The sequence below is a fragment of the Cyprinodon tularosa genome, unplaced genomic scaffold (genome assembly GCF_016077235.1).
Source record: "Cyprinodon tularosa strain WSP-4 unplaced genomic scaffold, ASM1607723v1 ctg107, whole genome shotgun sequence".
Lineage (NCBI taxonomy): Eukaryota > Metazoa > Chordata > Actinopteri > Cyprinodontiformes > Cyprinodontidae > Cyprinodon > Cyprinodon tularosa.
Window position 1 is genome coordinate 1,687,543 of NW_024037860.1, and position 26,241 is coordinate 1,713,783.

At 36.8% G+C, this 26,241-nt stretch overlaps 1 protein-coding gene across 18 annotated transcripts in view; it reads left to right on the forward strand.

The window, feature by feature from the left end:
• The window catches only part of LOC119785934 (plectin-like), a 158,830-nt gene that overhangs the window by 97,789 nt on the left and 34,800 nt on the right, over positions 1-26,241 (forward strand). For 10 of the 18 annotated variants that reach the window (XM_038288968.1, XM_038289013.1, XM_038289043.1 and 7 more), the window contains 5 exons: positions 18,503-18,564; positions 23,556-23,645; positions 24,235-24,270; positions 25,406-25,483; positions 25,566-25,670. In XM_038288968.1, coding sequence (XP_038144896.1) covers positions 18,503-18,564; positions 23,556-23,645; positions 24,235-24,270; positions 25,406-25,483; positions 25,566-25,670 — 371 coding nt within the window. Of the gene's footprint in view, positions 1-16,233; positions 16,656-18,502; positions 18,565-23,555; positions 23,646-24,234; positions 24,271-25,405; positions 25,484-25,565; positions 25,671-26,241 lie in introns of those variants that run through there. The other 8 variants (XM_038288974.1, XM_038288926.1, XM_038288982.1 and 5 more) reach the window with 6 other exon arrangements.

A 26,241-nucleotide genomic window follows, 5' to 3' on the forward strand; every position in this document is an offset into this window, starting at 1 on the left:
CAACCCAACTAAACAAGTTTTATGCCTTGATTGGATTTACCGTTTTCTGTCAAACTGCTTTTACACCTTTTATTCTTCCTCATACTTCATTTTCAAACACCTCACCCTTTGTGAAAGCAGGTCTTCTTTTAGTGCTATAGATAGTATAAGGTCTGGCATAGGTAGGTACTGTACTACTTTGGTAGGGTACACCACATAATGAGAGACCATTTAAATTTAATCAATCAGTTTTTGTATGGATCTCCAAATTTCCAGCCATGTGTTATTTACCATTTTATCAAAACAATTGGATAAAAAAAAAAAGCTTTATTTGTGAATCAATGGCATTAATCATATCTATGGAGCAACGTATGTAAACAGTTTAACAAGAAAAAAATCTCTGTCCATTTCTGTTATCTAGTCCTCTTTCTTAATTTTTAATTCCTTTTTTCTAACATTAAGGGGAAAGATGCTGAATATAAATGTTAAAAAATATATATATATTTATATTTATACAAATATATATATATATATATATATATATATATATATATGTGTGTGTGTGTGTATATGTATATATATATATATGTATATATATATATATATTTTTTTTTTATATATATATATATATTAATATATATATATATTAATATATATATATATATATATATATATATATATATATATATATATATATATATATATATATATATATATATATATATATATATATATATATATATATATATATATATATATTAATATATATATTAATATATATATAATTATTAAAACTAAATGCATATCTTAAATCTCAAATCGAAATGTATTTTATATCTATTTTTAATCTTAATTTGAATCTTGGACAGCTTGAAATTTACATTTGATTATAACCATTGAATTATTAACACGGAATAATATCTTTTTCCTCTGGAACAAACGGCTAGTCATGCGACCAAAATAACAGCAATATGATTTTCATAAGCCACCCAAGCTAAAGATGACTTATTTGGTAATAAAACTAACAAAACCAGAAGGTTAAACATACGTGAGTTCAAAACAGCACAGCTAAATAAAGACATCAAAAGCCTCCCTTATGCTGAGGATTACTGAAATGACTTTGCTAGGTCTTTTTAATTCATGGATACAATTATTATTGCAGCAGGTGGAAGATCTTCTGTTTAGCAGGATTTTAGTCTGAACTACTTCGGCTCGGTTAAATAAACACTGAGATTAACACAAATGGTTCAAAGCAAAGCGCCGGGATTTTTGTCTTAATCCGGTTACTATAATCTTTATTTTTAAGCTGTTAGCCAATGAGAAATAATGTCATACTCTTATTTACATTTGCTTGATGAACATTTTACTTATGATTTTTTTAATCTTATGTTCTACTCAGAATTCCTGTTGTCATCAGTCTGTAAACTGACACAGCTTCATGTGAGACACTTTAGGAGACTCTTTAATCTGGATCTACATTAGAATTTCTGGAATGAAAGTGTGTGTCTAGCTGCTGTGCCTCTGACCTAAAACAAGGCTTTTATAAAACTGGAAAGGCTTTGATTTGGCTCGGGTTGCAGTGAAGAATAATCTTTAGTCTTGTTTCTCTGTTAGGTGTAGTCTGTTTGTCTAAGACTGGATTCTTTTATGACAGCTTGTCCATCAGTGGCTGCTCCTCCCATAGAAGGCTGCCAAACTTTGAGCTGACACAGGACTCATTCTCATTCCAAACATTTTTTTTTTTCATTTCGGATAAACATCATTAGAGGCACGGTTCAAAATTTTGTGGTGGACTAAGGTCTGTTACCATAATTAACAGCATTTGTAAAAAAAAAAAAAAAAAAAAAAATCCGCCTCTCTGCTATTAATAATCTTTTATTGGTTGTGTCAAAAGCAGCAGCTCTTTTTGAAAAAGCAGTCACTATCAAAAAGGGTTTCAGAATAAAAAAATAGTCTCAATACCTATAACAGTTTAAACATTTATTTTATTTAGCATTACTAACTGTTAACATTCAAATCTGCTTATATTTTCTCAAGAAAAATCTATTACCTGAACTCTTATTGACTAAAAGGCTCACAGTTAGCAATCTGAAATTTTCCTTGCCACAGAGGAAAATAAAGACAGACTAAGTTTATTCTTCTCTTTTCAGCCTTCCTGTTATCTGCTAAAATCTCACTTCTACACAGCCTGAATGAACTACTGATATATATATAATCATGTTGTAGATAGTGAAGTTTTTAAATTACTTCTTACATCCCTGTTTCCTTTATCTTTTAAACATGTCTTTAGTGTATAAACTTACTAATCTGGAGTCATCTTCACTAAATAACAGCACCTCAGACCAAAAGCAAACTCTACGCTACGTTCTCCTTTACAAACAGTATCTAAGAAAACATAGAAACCAAAAGCAATGATGTTTCTTGATAGTTTGTGATAATTAATTGAACTTTATTGATCTCATATTGGAGAAATTTACCTCTGCATTTAACCCATCCCCTGGGGAGCAGTGGGTTGCCATCGTGGGGCGCACGGGGAGCAGTCTGTGGGAGTGGGGCTCGAACTCAGAACCTCAGTATTTCAAGCTCTACGCCCTGATCACTAGGCTGCCACTCCTTTGTATGTTCAGCTTATATCTTACCTTTCCAGGTCAATGCAACTGCTATCACTGATGTTCTTTGCTCTATAGTCCTGGGGAATTTTTGTAACTTATTTTTTCTGTGGCAATCATTCTGCACCACGACAGCCTCGCCCTCTGCCACCTCACTATCTCCTTGTCTTGATCAGATACTTTACTCCATCCCAGTAGATGTGGTGCAAGGAGGGAAAACATTTTCCTCTGACCAGTTGGGAATGGTGTCAACTGAAAGGTCTTGACGTAAGGCCTTAGCTGGGTGGAACTGCAAATACTCTGATACCCAGACAACGTGCATCCCTCTGCGTTCCTTTGCTGATCTTTGACCTTTTGTTTAGTGTGTTCCATGGTACTGTCTAAATCAGCATTTCAGTCTCCACCTCAGGGGCCCACATTGCTCTAGGTTATGTATTTCCTTAAAGTATCAACTAACTATAAATTCCCACAGGGAGAGGCTTGCTCTATAGTAAAGCTGTTAAATAGTAAACGGCTCTGTGAAACTAATCACTCAATCAGTAAGAAACAGGTTCAACTGGAGGCTCTCTTTTCTTAATAACATTTTCACTTTTCACTTTCAAGGGTCTTTTAAACAGAAATGGTCTGAAAATGTAGATATATGGAAAGACACTTGCCCTTAAACATTAACATTAGTCAAATAAAAGGTAAGAATTGCATAGATTTGAGTGAACTGGTGTAACACTTAGTGGATACTTACCTTTGTGTTGGATTTTTAGGATGAATTACTGGATTTAAGGAAAGGAGGATAGTTAACCATCCTTTGGTCACAGCTTAGAAACCAGGTGGCATAAGTCACTCAACAAACAATGGGTGCCTCCCTGAGCGCATAATGGAAAGGCTCACTTTTCATCTGTTGGGAATAGTAAATAAGCTGGAGCTCTGTTAGGGGATGTTCATGTTAAGCTGATTTATTTATAAGCTGAACACGCTCCATGGGAACACATAAGGTCCTTCAGTTTGACTCTACATGAACCAATCCAGACCTATTCAATAGTTTTATCAGTTCTAAATGTAAAACTGCCAGGAGTTGACCGTTGCAAAGGATGTGTTACGTCTGTGTTCATTTACTACCATCTGTTGTTGTTCATGTTCATTCCTTTTTTTGAGAACAAAAGAGACCTGTTATGACGCATTTATTAATCCACAAATTTTAACAGGTATTAACCAGACTGACATAACAAAAATACTACCTCAGCATTTTATTTTATAGAGGCTATTATTTTCAAAACATTCATAAATGACTGCAAAAGTCAAAGCACAATGACATTATAAAGACATACAGTTACTGTTTGGATTTTGTGATGTGGTTAAAGTTTACCAACAGTTATTATTTATTTCTACAATCAGAACATATCAGGATCAGAATACTTTATTAATCCCTTGCAGGAAATTATTTTCTTGCAGTGTAACCATTTACAGAAGAGAAAAAAAAAAGATTGTAAGTACAATAGAGCAAAATAAAATATAATAGGACAGAATGAAATAAGTAAAATTACACCCTTCCCATATTAACAGTGTGAAATAAGATATAGGAATAAAATAAGATAAGAATAAGAAAAAAATCTGTAGGCTTTGGGAACCAGGTTCCTTGGTTCTGGATCACTTTAGTTAGATTTAGATTTTCTATTTCTTGCGAAGCTCTAGTTAGGAGCCTCACACCCACTTTGGTTAATTTATGTTAGAACCTACAGGGTCTGTTGCAATTACGATGTCATCAGGGTTATAAAATGATTAGATATCACTTAACATTACATTAGTTATCAGTTACATTCAGTTTAACATCCTATTAAAACACGGCGATGAATAAAAATGTTGTTCCATTAAAGTATTTGAAAGATCAGAATGATTAAGATGTTGCCAATAACAAATTTTCTCACTTTAGGTGAAATGATCAGATTTCTTTTTTCGTAAACATGTTTGCAGTTTAAATCTTCATGCAGTATATTTGATCAGCATTCTGTGTGCCCTTAAGGGCCTGAAAGAAGATAATCTATCAGTTTTATCACAGTTTCCCTTTGAAATCAGACTTTGAAATAGCTCAGCTGTAGCTGGGATATATTGCCCTATAACATAGCATAACACTTTACCTTGTTGAGTGACTGAGTATACTCTTTCCTTTGCTAAGACCACCACATTTTAACCCTCTGCTCAGTTTATAGTGTCTAAATATCCAATGACTACTTTAGGCCACAGGGCAAAGATCAGGTTTACAGCAGCTGTTCAAATTTGTAATTTTCATATTAGAACCTTCAAAGCCCAAAGGAAACTGTAAATGCAAAACAATACCTTATAAACAATGTTAGACAGAGATGGGGTATGGCTGCCTTTTAAAATTTCATTTTGCAGTAAATGAAACTCTGACACACACATGTAGATAAAAATGTGCTGTGAAAGACATACTGATATGAGTGTGGTTATTGATAAAAAGAAGGACTCTCATAAAAACTGTTCATGCTAAACAAGATCTTATGACAAGATTATATGACAGCTGTTATCTAACGTTACTTATGTTAGAAATCAGTTGCAGAACAGAGTATTCCAGAGAAAGATAAAGAACACTTCTTAAACTCTATTCTATATGGATTACCTGTGACGTCCTTCTTAGTAATGAGTCAAAGCTGAACCAATATAGTCACACAATAGAAATAATGTTGAATTACCAGTCTGTTATCTTTCGTTTTGGACATAATAAGGGGGCAGGGCATACATTCTAGATCTCGCCAGTTAGAAAATTGTTCCTGTTTACACATCTCACAGCATCTGGCTTTGGCTGATTGAAACACTGACACTAGTCAGAGATCAGAGGGTTTTTATGTCAGGATTATGGATATCATTGGGGCAGGTGAGCGGGGAATCTTTCTGCATGACATGAACTTATACGGAGATCGGCTCAGAGACCTGTGCACTAGGATATGCTGTTCGGGTAAGTGAGGATTCATTATGGTCTGCTTGGGGAGGAGTTTCTTTGTTGATCTGTTCTGCACTCAGCATGGTCATGCAGCATGGACTGTTGACTAGAGCTAGAGAAGAATATAGCTAGAGAAGCTATATTCACATATATATATATATATATACTGCTGAAAAATTAAAGGGAACTTGTAAACCAAACAATATAACTTAAATCAAATCAAACTTCTGTCTATCCATCGATCAAACTATGTGCTTAAGAAGCAAAACTGACAATCAATTTCACATGCTCTTGTGCAAATGGAATAGACCAGAGGTCTTCAACAGGGGGAGGTACTGCATGGGGGTCGCGAAAGTCTTGGTTGATTACTTTTTTAATATTTACTCCTGCAATTTTTTGCAGGAGGGAATATTAATGTGTCTTTAAATACACATTGACATGAATTCAACGCACTGTAATACACATATAAATGGAAGCAGAAGATGTCCTTCAGTCATCAATGCACACATTTAGTGACACACAGGGGCTCTTTTAAACCTGGGCACCATTTCATTCACAACACCTGTCCCATCAACCAGGAATCAGAATCAGAAATACTTTAATAATCCCAGGGAGAAATTACTTTCCTTACATGGCTCCATATGTAATAGAGTGACTATAGGACCAGTTTGATATAACACAATTTCATACAATATATATAATTAGGGGGTCCCCGCTCCATCTCGCAATCAGTTTGGGGGTCCTTGGCCTCGAAAACGTCGAAGACCCCTGGAATAGACAACAGTTGGAAATCATTGGCAATTAGTAGAATACACTCAATAAAGGAATGGTTCTGCAGGTTGGGACCACAGACCACTTCTTAGTATGCCTTCTGGCAGATATTTTGCTCACTTTTGAATGTTGATGGTGCTTTCATATTCATGGTAGCATGAGATGGACTGTACAACCTACACAAGTGGCTCAGGAAGTGCAGCTCATCCAGGATGTCACATCAATGCAAGCTTTGGCAGGAAGGTTTTCTGTGTCTGTTAGTGTAGCGTCCAGAGGCTAGAGGTGCTACCAGGAGACAAGTTAGTACATCAGGAGACGTTGAGAAGAACAACTGAGTAGCAGGACCGCTACCTTCGCCTTTGTGCAAGGAGGAACAGGAGTAGCACTGCCAGAGGCCTGGAAAATGACCACCAGCAGGCCACAAATTTGCATGTGTCTGCAAAACCTGTTAGAACACGATTCCATTAGGATGGTATGAGAGCCCAACGTCCACAGGTCAGAATTGTGCTAGCAGCTCAACACCATGCAGGATGCTTGGTATTTGCCAGAGAACACCAGAATTGGCAAATTGGTGAATTTACCACTGAAGCGGACTGAATAAACCAGGTTCATACTGAGCACATTTGACAGACGTAACACAGTCTGGAGACACAGTGGAGAGTGATCTGCTGCCTGCAACATCCGTCAGCATGCACAGCTCTCCATGTGCTCGTTAAAAGGTAGCATGACTGCCATTAGGTACTAAGATGAGATCCTTCGAACCCTTGTGAGACCAAATGCTGGTGCGGTTGGCCCTTGGTTCCTCCTAATGCAGGACAGTGCTAGACCACATGTGGCTAGAGTGTGTGCAATATGTTGCAAAATGAGGTTGCAACATGAAGGCATTGAAGCTATGGACTGGCCCGCCCATTCCCCAAACCTCAATCACATTAAGTGTGTCTGGGACATCATGTCTTGCTCCATCCACCAAAGTCGTGTTGCACCACAGACTGTCCAACAGTTGGCAGATGCTTTAATTCAGGTCTGGAAGGAGATCAATCAGGAGACCACCTGCCACCTCATCAGGAGCATGGAGGTCATACAGGCACTTGTAGGCCAAACATATACTGAGCCTCATGTTGAGGTTGATTTAAGAACATTACATCCAAGTTTGATCAGCCTGTAGAGTATTTATCCACTTTACTTTTGTGTGTGACTCCCAATCCAAACATCAATTAGTTAATACATTTGGTTTCCATTGTTGATCTTTGTGTGCATTGTCGTCAACACATTTAATTTTCTACACAACAAAGTATTCAGTGAGCATATTTCATTCATTCAGATCTATGATATGTTAATTGAGTGTTTCCTTTATTTTTTTAAGCAGATATGAGTCGAAATATATTGATTCAAATTTGAATATATTCAACTAAATTTCAGATTGTATTTAATTTAACTTAAATAGGTGTAATGACATTTTGAATGTATTGAATGAAACTTAAATATTTTGAATTATATTCTAAGTATATTGAAGGAAAATTGAATATGTTAAATTGAACTTAAGTATTTTGAATATATTGAATGAGAATTGAATATTAGGAATAATTTGTTGAGTCTATTAAATTAAACTTCTAAATGTACTGAATTAAATCAAAAATAGATGACATCAATAGATTACTTTTGACTTTAATTTCAGCAAGCCAACTAACACAGTTTGGCTGGATACAATTTTGTCATACTGTTGTTAAAGTTTAAATGAATAAATTTAATTAATTTGCCATCCGGGTTTCCTGAATGCAAAGATTTCACTTCAGCTAAGTATTATGGCTATCTGGTCCACAGTTTTTCTATTTGCATAACTTAAACTTTTCTTTACTTGTTAAAACTTTAGGATTTTGAATTAGGATTTTAGAGCATGCCATATTTAGTTCAGTGAAACACAGTGGTGTAAGCTTCCCGCTACAAAGCAGGAATTTGTTTTGCAAAGGCAGGTAACCTGGCTAGACGTAATGACACAATGGATGTAGGAAGATGCTTGATAAGCAGGACTGGTTAAGATGAACATTGATGGTGGCATAGGGCAGAAGTCCTAGGAGAGACAATACAAACCCATAACAGACTCTTTAGATTTATAGCTGGGAAAATTTAAAACACTGTTTCTTTTAAATTTTCCTTTTTTTACATTTTATGTGCTGATCTACACAAATCTATTCTAAAACAAATTTATTAAGAAAACATGTTTTTTCCCCATACAATTTAGATGTTATGACTTTCAGTAAAGGCTATTTTTTTAAGGGGTTTTTGAAAAGAAAAAAAAAGGGTGATGATTTGAAGATTTTTTAATTAAAACCTGTCCATCCATTCTCTCCAGAAACCTTGGTCCCTTGGCAATCATGTACTGTGGTAGGAAACTGCAAGCACAGCAAAAATACATTCATTCCACAGAGAAAAGCCAGTTGGCCGTTTGAACAACATGTTTTTGCAGGGGAAAACTGAAAATAAAAAAAATAGATACAACACTGTTTTTTTTATATTACGATCTATTTTATTTTCCAAAATCTTAACTTATTCTATAAAGGTATCTATTCCTTCTTCCATAAAAAAAATATAAAGTTTTGTAGACTTGGAGATGTTGTTGCTGTGAGTGGGGTGGTTGAGTTTGTACTCTGTTGCCATCTAGTGGTAAAACTGACTCCTTGTCTTCTGGCTGCAGGAAATAGTGGCGTCATGTTTGAAAGATGGTGGTTTCCTCTGTGTGTTAGATTGGTCAGTAAGGAGACTCCTCTATGGTGGTGACTATAAATACAGCAGTGAGTAAGAGTCAGTCACAGCACCACTCAGGCACATGGTGCTTCCTGTTTGGAGATGTTGTCATAGAAACAGATCTAGAGTTCCCCTTTTTTCCACATTTACCCGCCAAGCATTGAAGGCAAATGGAAACACCACATGGCATAAAGATAGATGAATAAATCACAGAAAAATTGAGGAACCTACATATTGTCATTGCAACTTTGGAAATAAAAAGTCATTTATTTCCTTTTTACTCAAAGTCACTAAAACCCAGGATAGATTAATACCGCATTGGTTTGGTTTGGCTCTATGTTCTCCATATTCATTTGTTTTCTTAACTTGTTTTTGGATGGAAAGAGAATCTTGATCATAGTTTTGCGTGATTAGTTTACAGGTCCTGAAGTGAACCAATGTATTCATTCACATAGCTCACCTGCAGAGGGAGACACAAGCTCTATTTAAATTGACTTTGTCATTATAAAACAGCAGAGCACCAAAGTTTTTTTTTTTTCTTCCCCATTCCTCTGTTCCATTAACTCCAAACACCCAAATGAAACACAAGTAAAACACACAAGCCCACATTTGGGCCCCTCTCCATAGTCCCCTGAAGCTCAGCCCTGGTCTATTTTAAAACTCAGCTGCTGTGGCTAATCTGAAAGTTTGTTGAGTCTGAGATAAACTAGGTTTTCATATTCATCATCAGATCTATTTCTGACAGTAGGAAGATCCAGGATAACTTAATGTTGTTTCATGGCCCAGTTATGGCAACCATCTCTGTGATTAGTATGTCAGGCTATAATGTCTGTATTTAACTTCTACTTATTTAAAGACAAGAAAATATAAAAAGATCAACACCTTCAGATTTCAATTGATGTGAAAATATAGGAAATAAGATTAACAGAATTGGACCTGAAACATGTTACATTTTGCCAGTATTGATTATATTCTACCTTCTTAAAACAGTTAAAGATTTAGATGTGGTAGTTTTAGGCTCAATAACAAAAGCATAGTCATAAAGTATCTGGCATGTATACTCCTTGAGTCTTTCCACATTAAAACCACAAACTTTCACCTAAAAAGTGCTGCATAACCATGAAGTAGAGGGAAAAGAAAACAGCTTTTTTTTAATCTTTTGCTTTTTCATCCTTTAAACTCTAAAACATATGGTGGGCATTTCTATTCAGCACCTCTGAATCAAAAGTTTGTAGAATCAACATTTATAGAAGTAATGTGTCCAAACTGAACTTGTATCTGTAATGATCTCTCTACCACTCTTTGATAAAGGCTGAATGTGTGGAGCATCAAATTATAACTGTTTTGAAAGCTGGTCCTTCCACTAAGCTATGAATCTCTGTAGTTCCTCCAGAGTTACCATGTTCCTCTTGTTTACTTCTCTGACTAATGCTCCTATTGCTCTAGCCTTTGCAGTTTTGCCAAATGTTTTTTCTATTTTGAATGGTTTTATTGAACAGAGATCTGTCAGATTGTCGAAGCTTTATAAACTCCTATAGTCTAACCTTGCTTTAAACTCATATCTCTAAGCAGTACGCTGTGTTCCTTGGTCTTCATGATGCTGTTTTTAAGGCCAAAGAATATGGAAGCTCGGTTTATAAATGAAATAATCACAGAAAGCCTGTTCCAAAAAAATAAAATAAAAAATCTCCAACAAAGGCCTTGGGTGGTAATTTTGACTTTGCACGCGCTTGACTTATTTATTATAAAAAATAAGAAAAAAAAAAAACTAAAAATGTCTTGGAACTTAATAGAAGAGAAATGTAATGTTTTAAGCTCCTAAGAAGTAGTTAAAAAAAATCCTTTTTTAAAACCTCCATGCCTCATCAGACATACACCAAACCATCCCCCATCACCCGATGTGTTCTTAATTACTCAAATTAATGGAAGGGTCTAATAATTAACAGCTTACTCTAAACAATTCCAAATATAAAAAGTAAAGTGCAAATTTTGGTTCTAAATTAACTTAAATATATTTTACATACCAATTGGTAGAAATAACTAATTGCCAAAATTTAAAAACAACTATAGAGGGCTGAATGCTGTCTTTGTTTTTAGATTCATATTTGCAGAACAAAATAAGAAAATAATTTTTCACTTCCACTTTATAATTATGCACGACTAGGGTTGGACTATCAGATTTAATTTAAATAGAATACATTCAATTTTATGGCTGTTTCGTAACAAAATGCAGAAAAGGACAAAGTGATATGAGGGCTTTTGTAAGAGACTGCACAGATAGTGGATATCACTGCTTTGATCTTGATGAATCCTAACCTTTAGGAGGGCAATCATCCTGTCAAGGGTCGCTCTCTGCAAAGCATTCCGCTGGTGCTTTGACAGAAATATGATCCAACATGCACTGTGCTTTAAATGGTCTCTACCTGCCCCTCCTTTCTCATCCGACTCATTCATCCCCTATTCTGTGCAAACAATGTTCGAGATAATCTGGGGTGTGTTTACAGTGTTCCCAACTTTTATGGGCTCTTTTATGTTGCCTTTAAGGTGTGTTTCCATGTAAATTATGAGGGTAGAAAAGTAAGATATGGGTGATAATGGGTTCATATGGAAGGAAAGATAAATCTGTGCAGGGTTTACAATGGGAGGTTCTTTCCCTCTTTGTAAACCGTGTATTTTCTCTGCAGCTCAGCTCTTTCAGAAACCATAATGACACATTCTTAAAATTCTTTTGTCCACTAATTTGTTTGGGTTCTTGTCTCCAAAAGCTTAAATACAGGTCCCTCTAGTCACAAGGGAATGCTGCCTCGACAGATTTTTATTTTTTACTATATATGAGATGCATTTTATAAGGAGTTCTATAAAAAAAAGAATTTTATCTGCTTTTTTTTGTTTATAAAAGATATCAGAAGTTCAGACAATAACAGGAAGAAACAAGTAGATGTAATTTATCTCATTAGAAGAAACTACCTGAACTACTTCTGCTTATGTGGCATTTCTGTTTTGAAAGGAAAGTAAGAAGGTTAAAGCAAAAATAACAACCCAAACATTTTCTGATTATAAGATTGAAAAAAACCATTTGGCCTGGAAGTAGAGTTTTGATCTATTTCTTCCAGTGCTGAGGCTAACAGCATCAAAATGTTTACTGTATGTTAAAAGAATAAGTAGGAGCAAACCTCCCACAAACCCCAAACTTATTTAGGGGAGGAAAAAAAAAAAAACTTTCTCTCTTTTTTTAATGTTGTATTTATTTTGCTGCTATTTAGCTGCTCTCATGAACAGCCAGATGATTCCATCTGGTTGTGATAAAGCTAGATGAGGGAGTGAACTAATAAGCATGTTGAGAACTTAATGATATGTCTCCTTTTAGGAGAGAGGATCTCATGACTAAGAAGTTCCATGCTTTTTTGCGGGATTCCCCATTTGAGTCCCCGTTCCCGTTTTTTTCCCATGAGGCTCTGAAAGGAGTAATTGTGAGTGCATGTTCCACTACTAGGAAATCAGTGACGTCTCATTCACTGCTTTGTTGTTGGAGGAAAACTAAAACATTTCAAACTTAAACTCTAATTTTACAATGTTTTAAGAGTGACTTCTAAAAGTATTTTCAGAGCCTCAAGTGTTTCTTGAAGGGTAGCATTATAAATGGTAAATGGCATGTACTTATATAGCCCTTTATTCAAGTTAGGAGACTTGACCAAAGCACTTTACACTACATTCATTCACCCATTCACTCACACACTGATGGTGGCAAGCTACATTGTAGCCACAGGTGTCTTGGGGCTCACTGACAGAAGCGGGGCAGCCGTACACTGGCGCCACCGGGCCCTCTGACCACCATCAGTAGACAATGCAGGTGAAGTGTCTTGCCCAAGGACACAACGACACTGAAAGTCGGAGTCGGGGCTTGAACCGTCAACCCTTCGATTTCAGGGCAAACTCCTACATCCAACGCCACTGTCGCCCCTGATTGTAGTATCAAAGCTTAAGCGTAAATTCAATCTGTAAGATTCTTATCAGCTTCACTTGAACCATCTGCAATGTCAATCATTCAGCTCCAGCCAATCAGCTCGAGGGACACACCTTCTCCAAAGCCAATTACCTTGCAACATCCCCTTTATTTAGCTCCTGGCTCAGGTTCTTTCTCCTGCATGCAAACCACTTTCACCCACCTCCACCCCATCTCCTCCCTCACTCTCAGTCCCACTCACCCTCTGGCTTATTTCACCATCAGTGTCCGGGCCCGGGGGAATACTACTCTGATAGTTTTCTAGGTGACACATCTAGAACAATGTTTATTCACAGCATCAAAGTTTTCTGTCGTGGCCTGAGCGCCGCAAAACTTCATGTCTGTTTCTCTCTCTTTGAACCCCAGTTGTTCTCAGCAGATGGCCGCTCACACTGAGCCTCATTCTGCTGGAGGTTTCTTCCTGTTAAAAGGGAGTTTTTCCTCTCCACTGTTGCTACATGCGTGCTCAGTGAGAGGGATTTCAGAAAGTCAATGAGTCTTCACAATCATCTGGTTTTCCAGGTTTCCAATATTTTTAAGAATATGATTATGTTAGCTGTATAAATAAATGGAATATTCTCTAATTGCAACTTTTCTCTGTGTGTCTCTCCAGGATGAATTGTATTTTATTGGAGTTTTGTCATAGATTTACACGAAATATTGCAAAATTACGTGGAGAAATGGCTCTACTCTTTAAATTCAAATGCAACTTAAACAGACATTGAGAGATCTAAGTATCTTATTCTCTTGCACAGTCAACTATAAAGTAAAGTAGTGGTGTGATTTCATCATAGTTATGAGATGCTTTCCCTTCGCAGTCATGGAAGCAGGGCAGTGTTCCACATTAATGGTTGATTATGGAAGAAAACTGTGTTAGGATGAGACTGGGGTTCAACTTTAGACCAAGTTTTATACACTTCAGCTATTTTTCAATGAGGCGAAAAATCCATATGTGCAAAGTTTGTACAAAGCTATCTGCATTTGCCACAAAAGTTGGTTCTGCCAATCGGTGAGGACATCATTTTCTCATTACTATTTTGAAACGTGTTCTTTCCTTCCGCTGTACCATTATCAGTTACTTTGTGTTGATGTCGAACAAAGACTAAAATAAAGATCCTTAACGCTTGTCGTAACATGAAATGAATATGAATAAATTATAGTGTTAGAAAAAACAAGTTTGGAATGAAGGCACTGAAAATTTTACAATGGAAACCTGTCCTAACTAAATTCACTGAAATTTCTCCCCTCGTTCAGATTTAATTACTTACCTAGATACCACACCCTAATTCCTCTTCTTGCCTAGACATTGTAGAACTATAGAGGCGTGTCTCCAAATTTGCGAACGTGGCTTAAAATGATTCAACACACGCGCTGGTCTTGTACATACAATTGCAGGTTCGCACAGATCCCCAACTCTCTGACACATTCGGTGTCTTCATGTTCGTACAGGCTGGGTAGAAAATTACTGCACTCGGGAGAAGACAAAGTGATCTTTAATACCTGTTAAAGTAGGATGAGGCAGGGTGGAGTAACGGTAGATATTTGAGTGCCCAGAGGGGCACGGTGTAGCAAACAATGTTTGTATGCTGGTTTTCAGCACAGGTATAGAGGAGGGGCTGCCTCAGGGCTACAACTCATGTGTGAGCAGATATTCAGTACTTAACTAACAACTTTTTTAGAGTTGTTTTTTTGCTTCTTTCAAGGAACTGTTATTGTAATTATTGTATATTTTAGTGGATTGTAATTTGATGGCTGTTTTAGAAATCTGATCAATCAAAAATACTCTTAACCAATGATTTTTGTTGATTTTCTCCTCAAGTTGATTCTCCATTTTGCAGAGTCTTATATTTTCAAAGCACTCTTTTTTGTTGAATTTTTTATTTTTTGCATCAAAACCCAAGACTTTATTGATACTTTTTATTGGTATTTTCTGTCATAGACATACCTTAGATCAAATAATAGGATATCTAATTAAAGCTGCAGGTTATTGCTCTCTGTCAGCTTTAGAAAAATGGAAACTGAAAACAGCTCAAACTTAATTGGATTAGGTGAAAAACATTGTTTTTACAAATTTTAAGTTGTTATTGTTCTGGGGCTTGACTTAGGCCATTCTACTGTAATACTACGAGCTTTGATATGAGCCATTGCATCCAGGCTTTTGGCACGATCTTTAGGGTCACATAAAAAGAGAATCTGCAGATCTCAGATCTTTAGCAGCTTCTCTTAGGGTTTCCTTTTGGTTACTTAAATTAACTAAATTAAAAAAATTTTAGTTAAAACAAATTTGAACTCTTACTTCCTATCCCGACTAAATCATCCCCAAAGCTTGATGTTGACACCACCACCATGTAAAGTACTAACTGCCTATTCAGCTCAATGTGCAGTGGTAGTTTTCCTCCAGTTGTTGGATTTACATGTATTCTGAGTTTTGGTTTTGATCTCCTATAAGCCAGAGTATTATAGAGATTTAAAAAGTTAATACTTAATCACATAAAACACAAAATGTTGTGGTTTTAATTTGGCAAAATGTGGGAAACGAACAAGAAGAATTAATTCTTTTTACAAGCAAATGTACATAGTAGTGAAATAGCAAACATTATCCATACAGAGACACCTTGAGGATTCTTCTTCTGCATGTTAGGGCTGATTTTATGCATCACTGTCTAGAAAATGTAGCAGCCACTCCCAAAACGTTCTCGCCCCTTTGCTCTTCCCTTTTTTTTTAAACTGTAGTTAACTTCTTTTTTTAATGCCTAAGGAATGCTGTGAATAAGGAATGAGTAATCAAATCTTATGTTTGGTCTATGCAGTCAGTGTGGGACTCTTCAACTTTTTAGACTCTAACTGAACACATTTCACTTGAGTTATGGTTTTCTTTATTTATCTAACTGTCATTTACTGTAATAAAATGGCTAAAATCCTATTAGCACCACTTGTTTTATTAGTTTATTATCTCCTGTGATTCATTTTAAATTGTGTTCTCTTGCGCAAGCTGCATAGTGACAGCACAGTCAGGTTACCACACCTCAGCCTCACCCATCACTTTTTTATGTCCGCTTAGTGCAAGAGGAAGGGGCGTGTCCAGGGTCCAATCCGCTGTGTCCTCCACACGCATACGTCACTAAATACACAGTACTTCACTCACAAGGGCAGGCCCAGACTTTGTAGCCCACAGGCACAAGAGAGTGAGAGGAAGAAAGGAAAGAGGGAGAGAAAAAAAACACAGGAAGGAAAAAGAAGGGCAGAGCTGAAACCAATGAGGGAGTGAGGCGGTTAGGAGAGGATAGAAAGACAGAGAAATCATAGGTTTGTGAAACGTTTAGTGGATTCTGGCAACAGGGCTGCACACTCTGGGACAAACCAAAAGAGCCAAGGAGAGAAGCAAGAGTCGCTCAGGTTCCTATCAAGGGGAAACCTGCCCGGGATATTTCATCCTTTGGATTATTATTTCAGTTTTATTTTGTGAGCCCTCAAACGGTCATAATGAACATGCAACAGCAGAAGTACAGGAATTTCTCAACTGACAGTCTGGGGAGAGACAGGATGCCCTCAGATGATGGTTATTACCAAGGGATGCTTAAGGCTACGGACGGGAGGAAAGGTACAAGTAATGTTCTGTATTGCTAGGCTTGATTTTGATATGTAAGAAGATGCTGGGAACAAGTACGGGAAATTTCAGGAACGAAAGACGAGCGTGGTTTATTAAGATTGGCAAACATCTCACAGCAGCTTATTGCCACTTTAAAGACACCCATAGTTTTTATTCAGTGGAAATAAACACACATTCTGTAGAATGACCTTATTTTTAGCCACTAAGGAGGATACCCACTTGTGATGCATCAGCAGCTTCCTGTCTGGTAGTCAAAGCAAAACTTAATATTGATTTCCCTTGTATTACACGCATGTTTAGAAATTAATCACTTTAGCAACACTCTATTTGTCTTCTCTAGAAGCCAAACGCTTGATGAGCTTCATATGCTTCTTTCTTTTTGGGTCCATTTTGATATTCAGAATACTGAAGGAATTCTAAAGAATGTGATAAGCAAACAATTTGCTGGTTTTTCATAGATAAAATAGATTTAAATCTAGAAGACAATTAAACATTTTCAAGATGATCCTAATTTTTGCATGAAAACTTGAGTTGCTGCCTTAATTTGTAAAACTGAAAAAAAAAAAGTTATACAAACTATTGAAGTTGAGTTTATTAATATCACCCAGCAGCCTGATGCAGGGGTCAAGCTGGTTATCCTTCTTCTTTGGGTAAAACCTTTCCCCCTTTACAGGAAGTAGAGTCATGGGGTCACATACGAGGCCCCAGTTTTCCTTGCTTTGAAGATTAAAGGGTGAAGTTCTAAAGAATGAAGAACAATGACTCCAGGAAGATTGAGTCTGATAAAACATGCATATTTATTGTCTGTCAAGTGAAAAAATCTACTGCACCTTGTTGGTGTCAATGTTCTGTTTTTCTAAATCAGTGGTCTCTGATTTCACTGTTGGGCGTATCAGTGAGTCACACCCTGACTGATATGTCTGATTACACTTTGTGTTATTTCAGGTATTCCTTTTAGTATTTTTTTTATAAATTGAATGTCAAATTAGATGTCAATTAGATGTCAAGAGTCTCCTGTCAGTTCCTCGGAATGGCTGGTTTGGGCTGTTGACTGTCATAGTCAATTAAAACTGCTTGGTTAAACCTTTGTTTTAATTGTTCTGTCAGGCAGCCAGAAACAGACTCATTCCCATGATAATCTTTGGAAAAACACACCTTGAGGTGTTTTTGCCCCCCCCCCCCTAAATATCATAACAGTAGGTGATAATGTGTGTGTTTGTTGTGTTAGTGGGTGTGTTCACCACCAAGGTCTTGTTGTTTCTTGTTGAGAAACTGCTCCCTCTAATAGTTTTCATGCCAAATTCCAGCCTTGCCGAGTATCTTTAAACTCATCTGAACAATCGTTTCATCTTCTAGCATGTCATTCCTCAGAATGCAGCTTGTAGTGAAATAATCTTTTTTCTGGACAATGGGGGCTAATCTCCCACCATGAATTCACTGTAATGTATGTATCTTGAGTTAGATGGTGGCATGCACAGAAGTGCTTGAGGGGTTTTTCCACTGAGCAAAGAAATCTGTTTGTCTGACAGGAACCAAACCAGTCTGATGTCTCTGTTATCTGCTTTTGTTTAGTTTTATGGTAAATCTGCAAAACTCTCACCTTAGGATGACTTGCAATACACCTACCACCACCCTATAGGTGCAATGGTGCAAAAAAAATCAGAATTCTCTACCTGCTTCATTAAGATTATGAAGAGATCTAAAGGTTTAGTGAATCAAATAATGCAAGGATTAAAGTGGTTAAAGAGAACATGCAGATTGTATTAATTTAGTGCATACATGCCAAACCAAAGCACCAAGCATGTCTGATCTATAACTCTTGTGTCTTTATTTTCCAGATGAGCGAGATCGAGTACAGAAGAAAACCTTCACAAAATGGGTTAACAAGCATTTGATGAAGGTAAGAACCTATTCCCCTTGTATGAAATGAACACATCTCAAGGTCGACACTCTGGCATACAAATGCATTCAATCAGGTTAATTATAAAAGGCATAAATTGAGCCCTGATAAAAAAACTGACATCATGCTTTTTTTGCTCATTTAGGTAAAATATATAGTCCTGCTTTAGTGTCAAATATAGGTAAACGTTACTAGATGGGTTCCACATTCAATGTTTATCACCTACGGTTGTATATAGAAATGCACTAATCAGAATGTTGTGGATTATTTGTATTTTTTGTCTTGTCCTAGTGTTTTATAGCTTAAAGCTGTCAGTACCAGTTCTATATATAAAGGCTTTTTTAGAAAGATGTTAGAAAAGCATTCAGAATTATAGTTGGTTTATTTATGTAAGATATAGATATAAAACCACACCAGATACCAGAGACGATAGAGTCTGAGATACAGGATTTTATCATAAATTTGGAGCAAAGAATTGTTCCAACCTTACCGAGTACCTTAACACTCATATGAACAATCGTTTGATCTTCTAGGATGTCATTCCTCAGAATGCAGCTTGCAGTGTAGGTTGGAGCAAAGATACATTTGAAGCAAAGAATTGTTTTGGTTTTTTAGTATATTGCATGAGGATTTAGCTCAAAGAGATAAATTAGAGCAGCTTTAATACGTTCAGGTTGCCTGTTATCTGCAGAAGTCTCTCGTTTTAAACACATCTGACTTCATCTCAGATCCTCACTGATAGAGTAAACAGTTGCCCTGATGTCTTCTTCACTTAGCAACCGTTAGCACACAAATGATTGTTGTTGTTACAAAAGCTTGGTAGACATTATGTTTGGTACATTTAATGCTTTATAAAAAAAAAGATAATGTTTCGGGGGTTTCCTGCTGTCTGGTCACTAATCAGGGCTGATGAGTCCATTTCACCATCTATAGTTGTGTTAATGTGAAACAGTCAGTAAATTCTGTATGTGGGTAAATCTTTTTTTATTTGTTTGGTAGGCTTTAGAAATTATGGTTATGCAATATAGATTGTGTGGCTCCTTCCTCTGAAAAGAACTGATCATGAGCTTGAAAGATGTTGCAGCTAATTTGCAGTTTAAAGTCTGATTAAAGGACACTGGAAAGTTACTCTTTTCCATGCAGTTCATCTCTCATCTGTTCATTGCAAACATATCTATGAGAAACGCCACTAACATCCCTCCTTATGTCTGTTTAAATATACACTGACTAGTCAGTCATTCTCTCACACTCAGTCACTACTATATTACAATGATGGCGCGGCTTACCAGGAGTCCTGCCTGTCATCAGCTGAGAAGCTGTGTAAACCTCCCATCAGCATCCGTCCGCTGTCGCCTACATCAATCTATTCTCAGATTATTGTCTGAAAGCCCACCAGGGAATCATTCATTCATGGCAGAGAACAGGTCGGAAGAAGGATCGAGGGAGGCCCTATAAGCCTTACTCTAGAAATCCTCATTAGGCCTGAAACTCGAGCCTTTATTGAACAAAGAACCTCCCTCTGAGCAGTAAAAATATTTCTGTTTGCCACAGAGCTCCCACTGGCAGCAGTATTTTATATTGTATATTCACAGGTATGTGGAGCTAAATGTCTCTACGTTATTTTTAACTCCCAGACATTGGTCCCATTCATTTACTTAAAATGAAACTAAAGGCACATTTTTTCCTTCCATGCTTCCCTGCTTGCATGGTCAGATGTAGGAAAGCATCCTGTCGAGACTAGTTTTTGTTCCTCCTGACTGTTTTCTATGAATGTTGAACGGTGAGTCAAACACATCTGGTCTCAGTTAAGTCCCGCTGTAAAGGCAAATTCTGTTCTCGCCCCAAAGCTCATGGTGATTGAGGCTCACGGGAGCACATGTGCTGCCCAGACTCCTGGGTCTGGGAGTGTACTTTCTATAATACACAGCTTAAAGGGATGGTTGAGGCTTATGGGCATGAAGTTGGGTGAAATGTTCATCGTCTGTAGCTGAGATGCAGCATTGCCCCGACTGTCACCAAGCCTCCTGCTGTGAGAAAAGACCAGTGACGTACCAGAGAATAAGAACTTTTGTAACTTTTCAGAGATGCCGTTAATTGAAAGTTTTTAAACTAGAAAAATCTGTACATTCTGCAATTTTAAAACATCCTGTCACTATTTCAGACCTTGATATCAATTAGAACAATTTTTTTTGGCACCTTTCACTTCACCACATAGGTGCAGAAGACAGTTTGTGTGAACAGATATAAATTAAACAGCTCATCAACACGCCGAATAGTTAAAAGCTGTTTGCAAAAGCAAACTATTAGACCTTTATTAGTATTATTGCACTTTTAATGAGTTTCCATTTAGAATATCTAAGTGGTTGTTATTTTCTTCCAGCTGCCCCACCCTAAACTCATGCTGCACACTGCCAGGCAGCTGGCTGAAATTGAGCACATGTATTTTATCCACACCTACAAAAAAGGCCCATTTGTCTGTCGGAAAATATTTTCCAGTAACATAAAAAACTATAAAGCCATGGAGTGAAAAGGATAAGCCCCAGTCAGTCCTCTTACTATATGATTATTTTAAACTACCATATTAAATAGTTGCTATCTTGTTCTAAATTGAGCAATCAGAGGTTACTCAATGTCTCTGTACTTTCTGTACTTTCTTTGTAAAGAGAATGACATTTTTACCCAGTGTTATCATAGGGTTTTCTCGGAGGTCCTTGTCTTTTTACATTTGTTTAGGTACCTTAGATAAGGCCCACTATACATATATATATATATATATATCATTCAAAGACTGTTCTTAAGCCTCTAAGTTATACTTTGCTTAACTGATACCTTTGATATAGGTCTCCCATATAAAGCAAGCAAAAGATCAATGCTTCACACATTGCCATGTGCAGTAAACAGTGCAAGTTCAAACACAGATGAACATGTTTGAATGTGGCATGGAAAGTGTTAACCTTAAACACCACTTGAGGAATTTAAACTGACTTAATGACTAAATGGTTTGCTTGAAGGGCAACAGCATAGAACCTGCCTGTTCTTTGAAAAGCAGCAATGCCATTGATCATTGTCCCCTGCTCAGTTAACCTCTTCAGTTTACATAAGAAAAGCTGGAATCTCAGCCAAGCAACAGGATGAGAATAATTTTTCTGTCAATGGTATTTTTTCAGGCCCAAAATGTACATAGAAATAATATTAAACAATGGAGGAGTGATAAAGTCAAGGCAAGGGCATTTTATTTGTGCAGCACAGTTCAGTACATGGACAATTCAAAGTCTTTTACATGAATTCAAAAATAAAATAGAAGACAAATAAAAGCGGAAGAAAATCAAAAACATTTGTAAAGCAAATTAATCAATTAGACCACAAAAAAGCAGAACAAAAGAAAGTAAAAAAAAAAAACATGATAAAGAAAGTAAAACAGTTGGATCACAAACCCAAACTAATACCCCAGTTAGCACTTTAACTTCAGTAGTCAAAGGCACCTCTCAAAAAATGGGTTTTTGACCTAAAAGGTGATTTATTAATCTTCCAGCTTTCGGATCAGACCATAAAGAGATACTGATCATATTTTCTAATGATATAGATCTGCAAAGCATTGCAGATGAGCTTGTTCTGACTCAACAGAGATAAACATTCACATATCTTTCAGCACTAAATGTTCAGGTATACATTTACAGTGTTGTAATTAACGGCCGCTGACAGATGGCTCTTCATTCTCTCTACCATTTACAAACCATTTTCCCTGGCAGTACAAGTTATTAAATCAGATGTGGTCTTGTTTTGTTACATTAAAATATAGCTTGATAATCTGCCAGAAAACAGGTCTCCAACAGGCATTACAAAGGTACATATTTCACAGTAGTCTGCCCTGTTAGGTAGATGACTAAATAATTGCGTAAAGAGTGACCTCTAGTGGCTACTTATCATATAGCTTTAGAACTAATCTAAAACTTTCTTTGCATTCCTTCATGTCTCTTCACTAAGGCTCGGAGCTCAGAGGTAGGTGATAGCATGCTGGTATAAGACTTTGTTTCATCAGTGTCTGTCTTGCATGGACAGGCAACACTTCCTCACATGTTTCATATCAAGCTTTCACCCCTGATCCAAGATTAAGTTTCCTAGCAAAGTCACAATTTTTTTTCATTTTCATTGCTGTTGTTGGTACTCTGTCTTGTTACAGTAACACCACAAACTGCCATGTATGATAAATTACCATTGTCCTTTACGTTAAATGCATTCAAAATGCTCATTTTGTTTATATCTTCACATTTTTTATCCTAAAGGTTTAAATTTCTCATTTTATTTAGAAAATCTGTCACTTTTTTAGTGTTTTTTGGCATCTGGAGCTGCAGTCAGGCTTGGCTCCTCCAGGCTATGCATTCCTAACCTGTGTAGAGGTTTGCTTGTTCAAATGTTGCACAAAACGTCTGTTGAAAAGCCTTTCAGTCTTTTCTTTTCTGCAATCCTTCTTGACTTTTGGAGTCAAAAGGGGTTTTAAAATTAAAGTCGTTTGTGATTGTTTGTGTAAAATAAATCACAAGAGCGGCCATTATCCTAAACAACCGAGAGCATAAAAAAGTATTGTTTTATAGTTTATGTATATGATACTTAAGCAGATGTTATGTTATTAAAAAAAAAAGAAAGAATCTAAGAGATTTTTGAAAATTTGCATCCTTCTGAAATACATTACATGCCATAAAAAGGCGACATGACTTGATACTGATAATATTATTGAATATTCATCAGTGGAAATCAGGTGTTTACTTATTGCACCATGTGATACACTCACCTCAGCATGTCAAATGCTTGAAGTGCCACACCTGGTAGGGTAGTCACTCTTCATCACAATAGACACATTTGGTTTAAGCGTACACGGTTACTAATATAAATACTTTACAGATGCAACGGATTCCTCACCTGGCAAGTTAAGCTGTTTTTTATTTGTGTTTGCATATCCTCATGATGTATCCTCTGTCTTCTCCCCCTGGCAGTCACAGCGCCATGTGACAGATCTATATGAAGACCTTCGGGATGGACATAACCTGATCTCACTGTTGGAGGTCCTCTCCGGGGAAACTCTGGTAAGTTTTGTCTTCAGATTGAGACTTTGTGTAAAAGGAAACGTTGCTTGAACTCTGCATTGTTTGCTTGATCCTGACATATTGCATCACAACTCGCCTAACCTGGGGATGAATTAATTCCTTCTAAGAACAAATTAGATCAAATTACCAAATGGTTATGAGAAAGATGCTAAAGCTGAGTTGAATCTGATTACCAGAATGATACATTTTTTCTGTATTTGGTTTTGGATGATTCCAAGTTGTTTTATTTGTATTTTTTGGGTGTTTTTATATCAATTAAATTCATATACAGGCAGTTTGTTTTGAATTTTTTGCTCTTCAGTTCTGTTTAGTTTCTCTGCTACAGCTGCTCTACTTCATCGCTACTAACTTCAGCTCCAGCTCTGTCCATTTTATCGAAAGTCTTTGAAACTGTGACATATTAATAGCGCCACTCTGCTCTGTGTGAAAGTCTGTGAAACGTTCTCCAATATGATCCGCAGTCCTATTCTACTCCACTCTTTCTTCCTCCATTTTTCCTCCCCTTAACCTCTGCTCTGATCTTTGCTGTTTGGCCTTCGTCTGCTTTCCGTCACATTTCACACGCTAGCCGAGGGAGAAAGACATGGTCAGGAGCGTTCGGCTGGTGAGTGGCTTTGGAACTTACAGTTTTCCGTAATGATTCACCTGCTCTCTGTGACTGAGTCGGCTTTGCATGGCATCCATAGAACTCTGGATATCTAAGTTTCCTTTAATGGAAAGCTTCTCAGAATGTAGCTAATGGGGAGAAAAGTAAAGAATTACCTCACGATATCTCATAATTTTCTCACCGATTTTCGATATCTGCTTTTTGTAAATGATAAACCTGTCAGAACAGAATTTAGCAAAGTCTAATTTCACTTGAAGAAGTAGAAAATGAACTTAAAAAAAAAGAAACAATTTTTTTGACATTTTCGTTTTGCTTTTTTTCCTGCTACAGATTAGTAAAGCTGTAAAACAGCTGTCTTCTTTAGTAGAATGTAGAAAATGTTGATTCCTTAATCTCAGGTATAAAACAGGCTGCCAGCATTCACAAAGCAGCTGTGATCTACAGTATGACAGACAGAAAGCTGAAAATGAAGCAGTTTCTGTAATCCATCTTTCCTCCCCCGCTATTATCTGAAAATCTGTCCTTCACAGCCTGAATGAACTACGAACGTATTTCTCAACATTTCCTAGAAGTATTTTTCTTTTAGATATTATCTTCCTTTGCCTTCAGCTTAAAAAAGCTTACAGATCACCAAATAAAGCTTACTTTCAGTTTTCATCCCTCAGGTTCCACAATGAAAAGGATTGTTAATGATTGGTTTCTCTAAACTTGGTGCATTTACTTCTAGCCATTAGGCAGCGCTGGTCAAACTGAAAATGTTGCTGTTCTCTGTGTATTTCTAGAAAATTGAGATATTTATTTAGGATCACAACCCCAAACTAATACCCCAGTTAGCACTTTAACTTCAGTAGTCAAAGGCAGCACTCTATATATATATATATATATATATATATATATATATATATATATATATATATATATATATATATATATATATATATATATATATATTATAAATACATTATAATTCTAAAAGACTGCAGGAAAACCAGGGATTTAATTTTAATTACATTTTCATTCTCATCATCTTTAGTGAAAGTTACCACTGAACCAGGTGGACTGTCCTGGCTTTGTTTGCTCTACAAAGACTCCATTTAATGATTCTTCTTTGTATCGTCTTGATCCTTTCCAGCCCAGAGAGAAAGGACGCATGCGGTTCCACAAACTGCAGAATGTACAGATTGCTCTGGACTTCCTGAAACACCGACAGGTAAGGAGTGCAGTGAGGTGTGCGCTGACACCCGCTATTACCTGAACATCATTAGAATGAGATGGCTCTTGTTTGTTGACAGGTCAAGCTGGTTAACATCCGAAATGACGACATAGCGGACGGAAACCCCAAGCTGACATTGGGGTTAATATGGACCATCATCCTCCACTTCCAGGTCTCCTCCTCTGTCAGTGTTATGTTCCATTTTATTATTACTCTTATCCTCTCTATCTGGGATCTCAGCTGCTGCTTCTCCATCTCCTTGGAACCAATCAGTGGGGACATGGCTCTCTCATCAAGAAAATAATCACTTTCCCTATAGTCTATGAAGTAACAGACTAACTTCACTGAATTTCAACTGTTAAAGGAAACAAAGCACCATTAGAGTTTGCCAGTATGACTCACTCTCGTCTACCTTCCCAAGAGGAGGGTGTGTCCTGTTGAGTATCCAAATTACTGGCTTACCGCTCTTCTAGGCCCAAATATCCAGGCCTTATTGTAACTTTCCCGGTGTTTGCCAGGAGCTGCCAGGCAGAAATCCCTGAGCATCAGCCATAAAGATCTGGTAACATCCCTCCTCTCACTAAAGAGTACAGTTTAGGTTTAGATTTCAAAAACTGAAAGACAAGTATAAGACACGCTGTGACTATTTAGTAATTTTATCAGCTATGTCCTGCAGATACAGTGTCTTTATACTTGTATACAATAGTGAATAACAGGAGGCAGCTGGGATGTGGTTTCTGATGAGTCATTGAAGC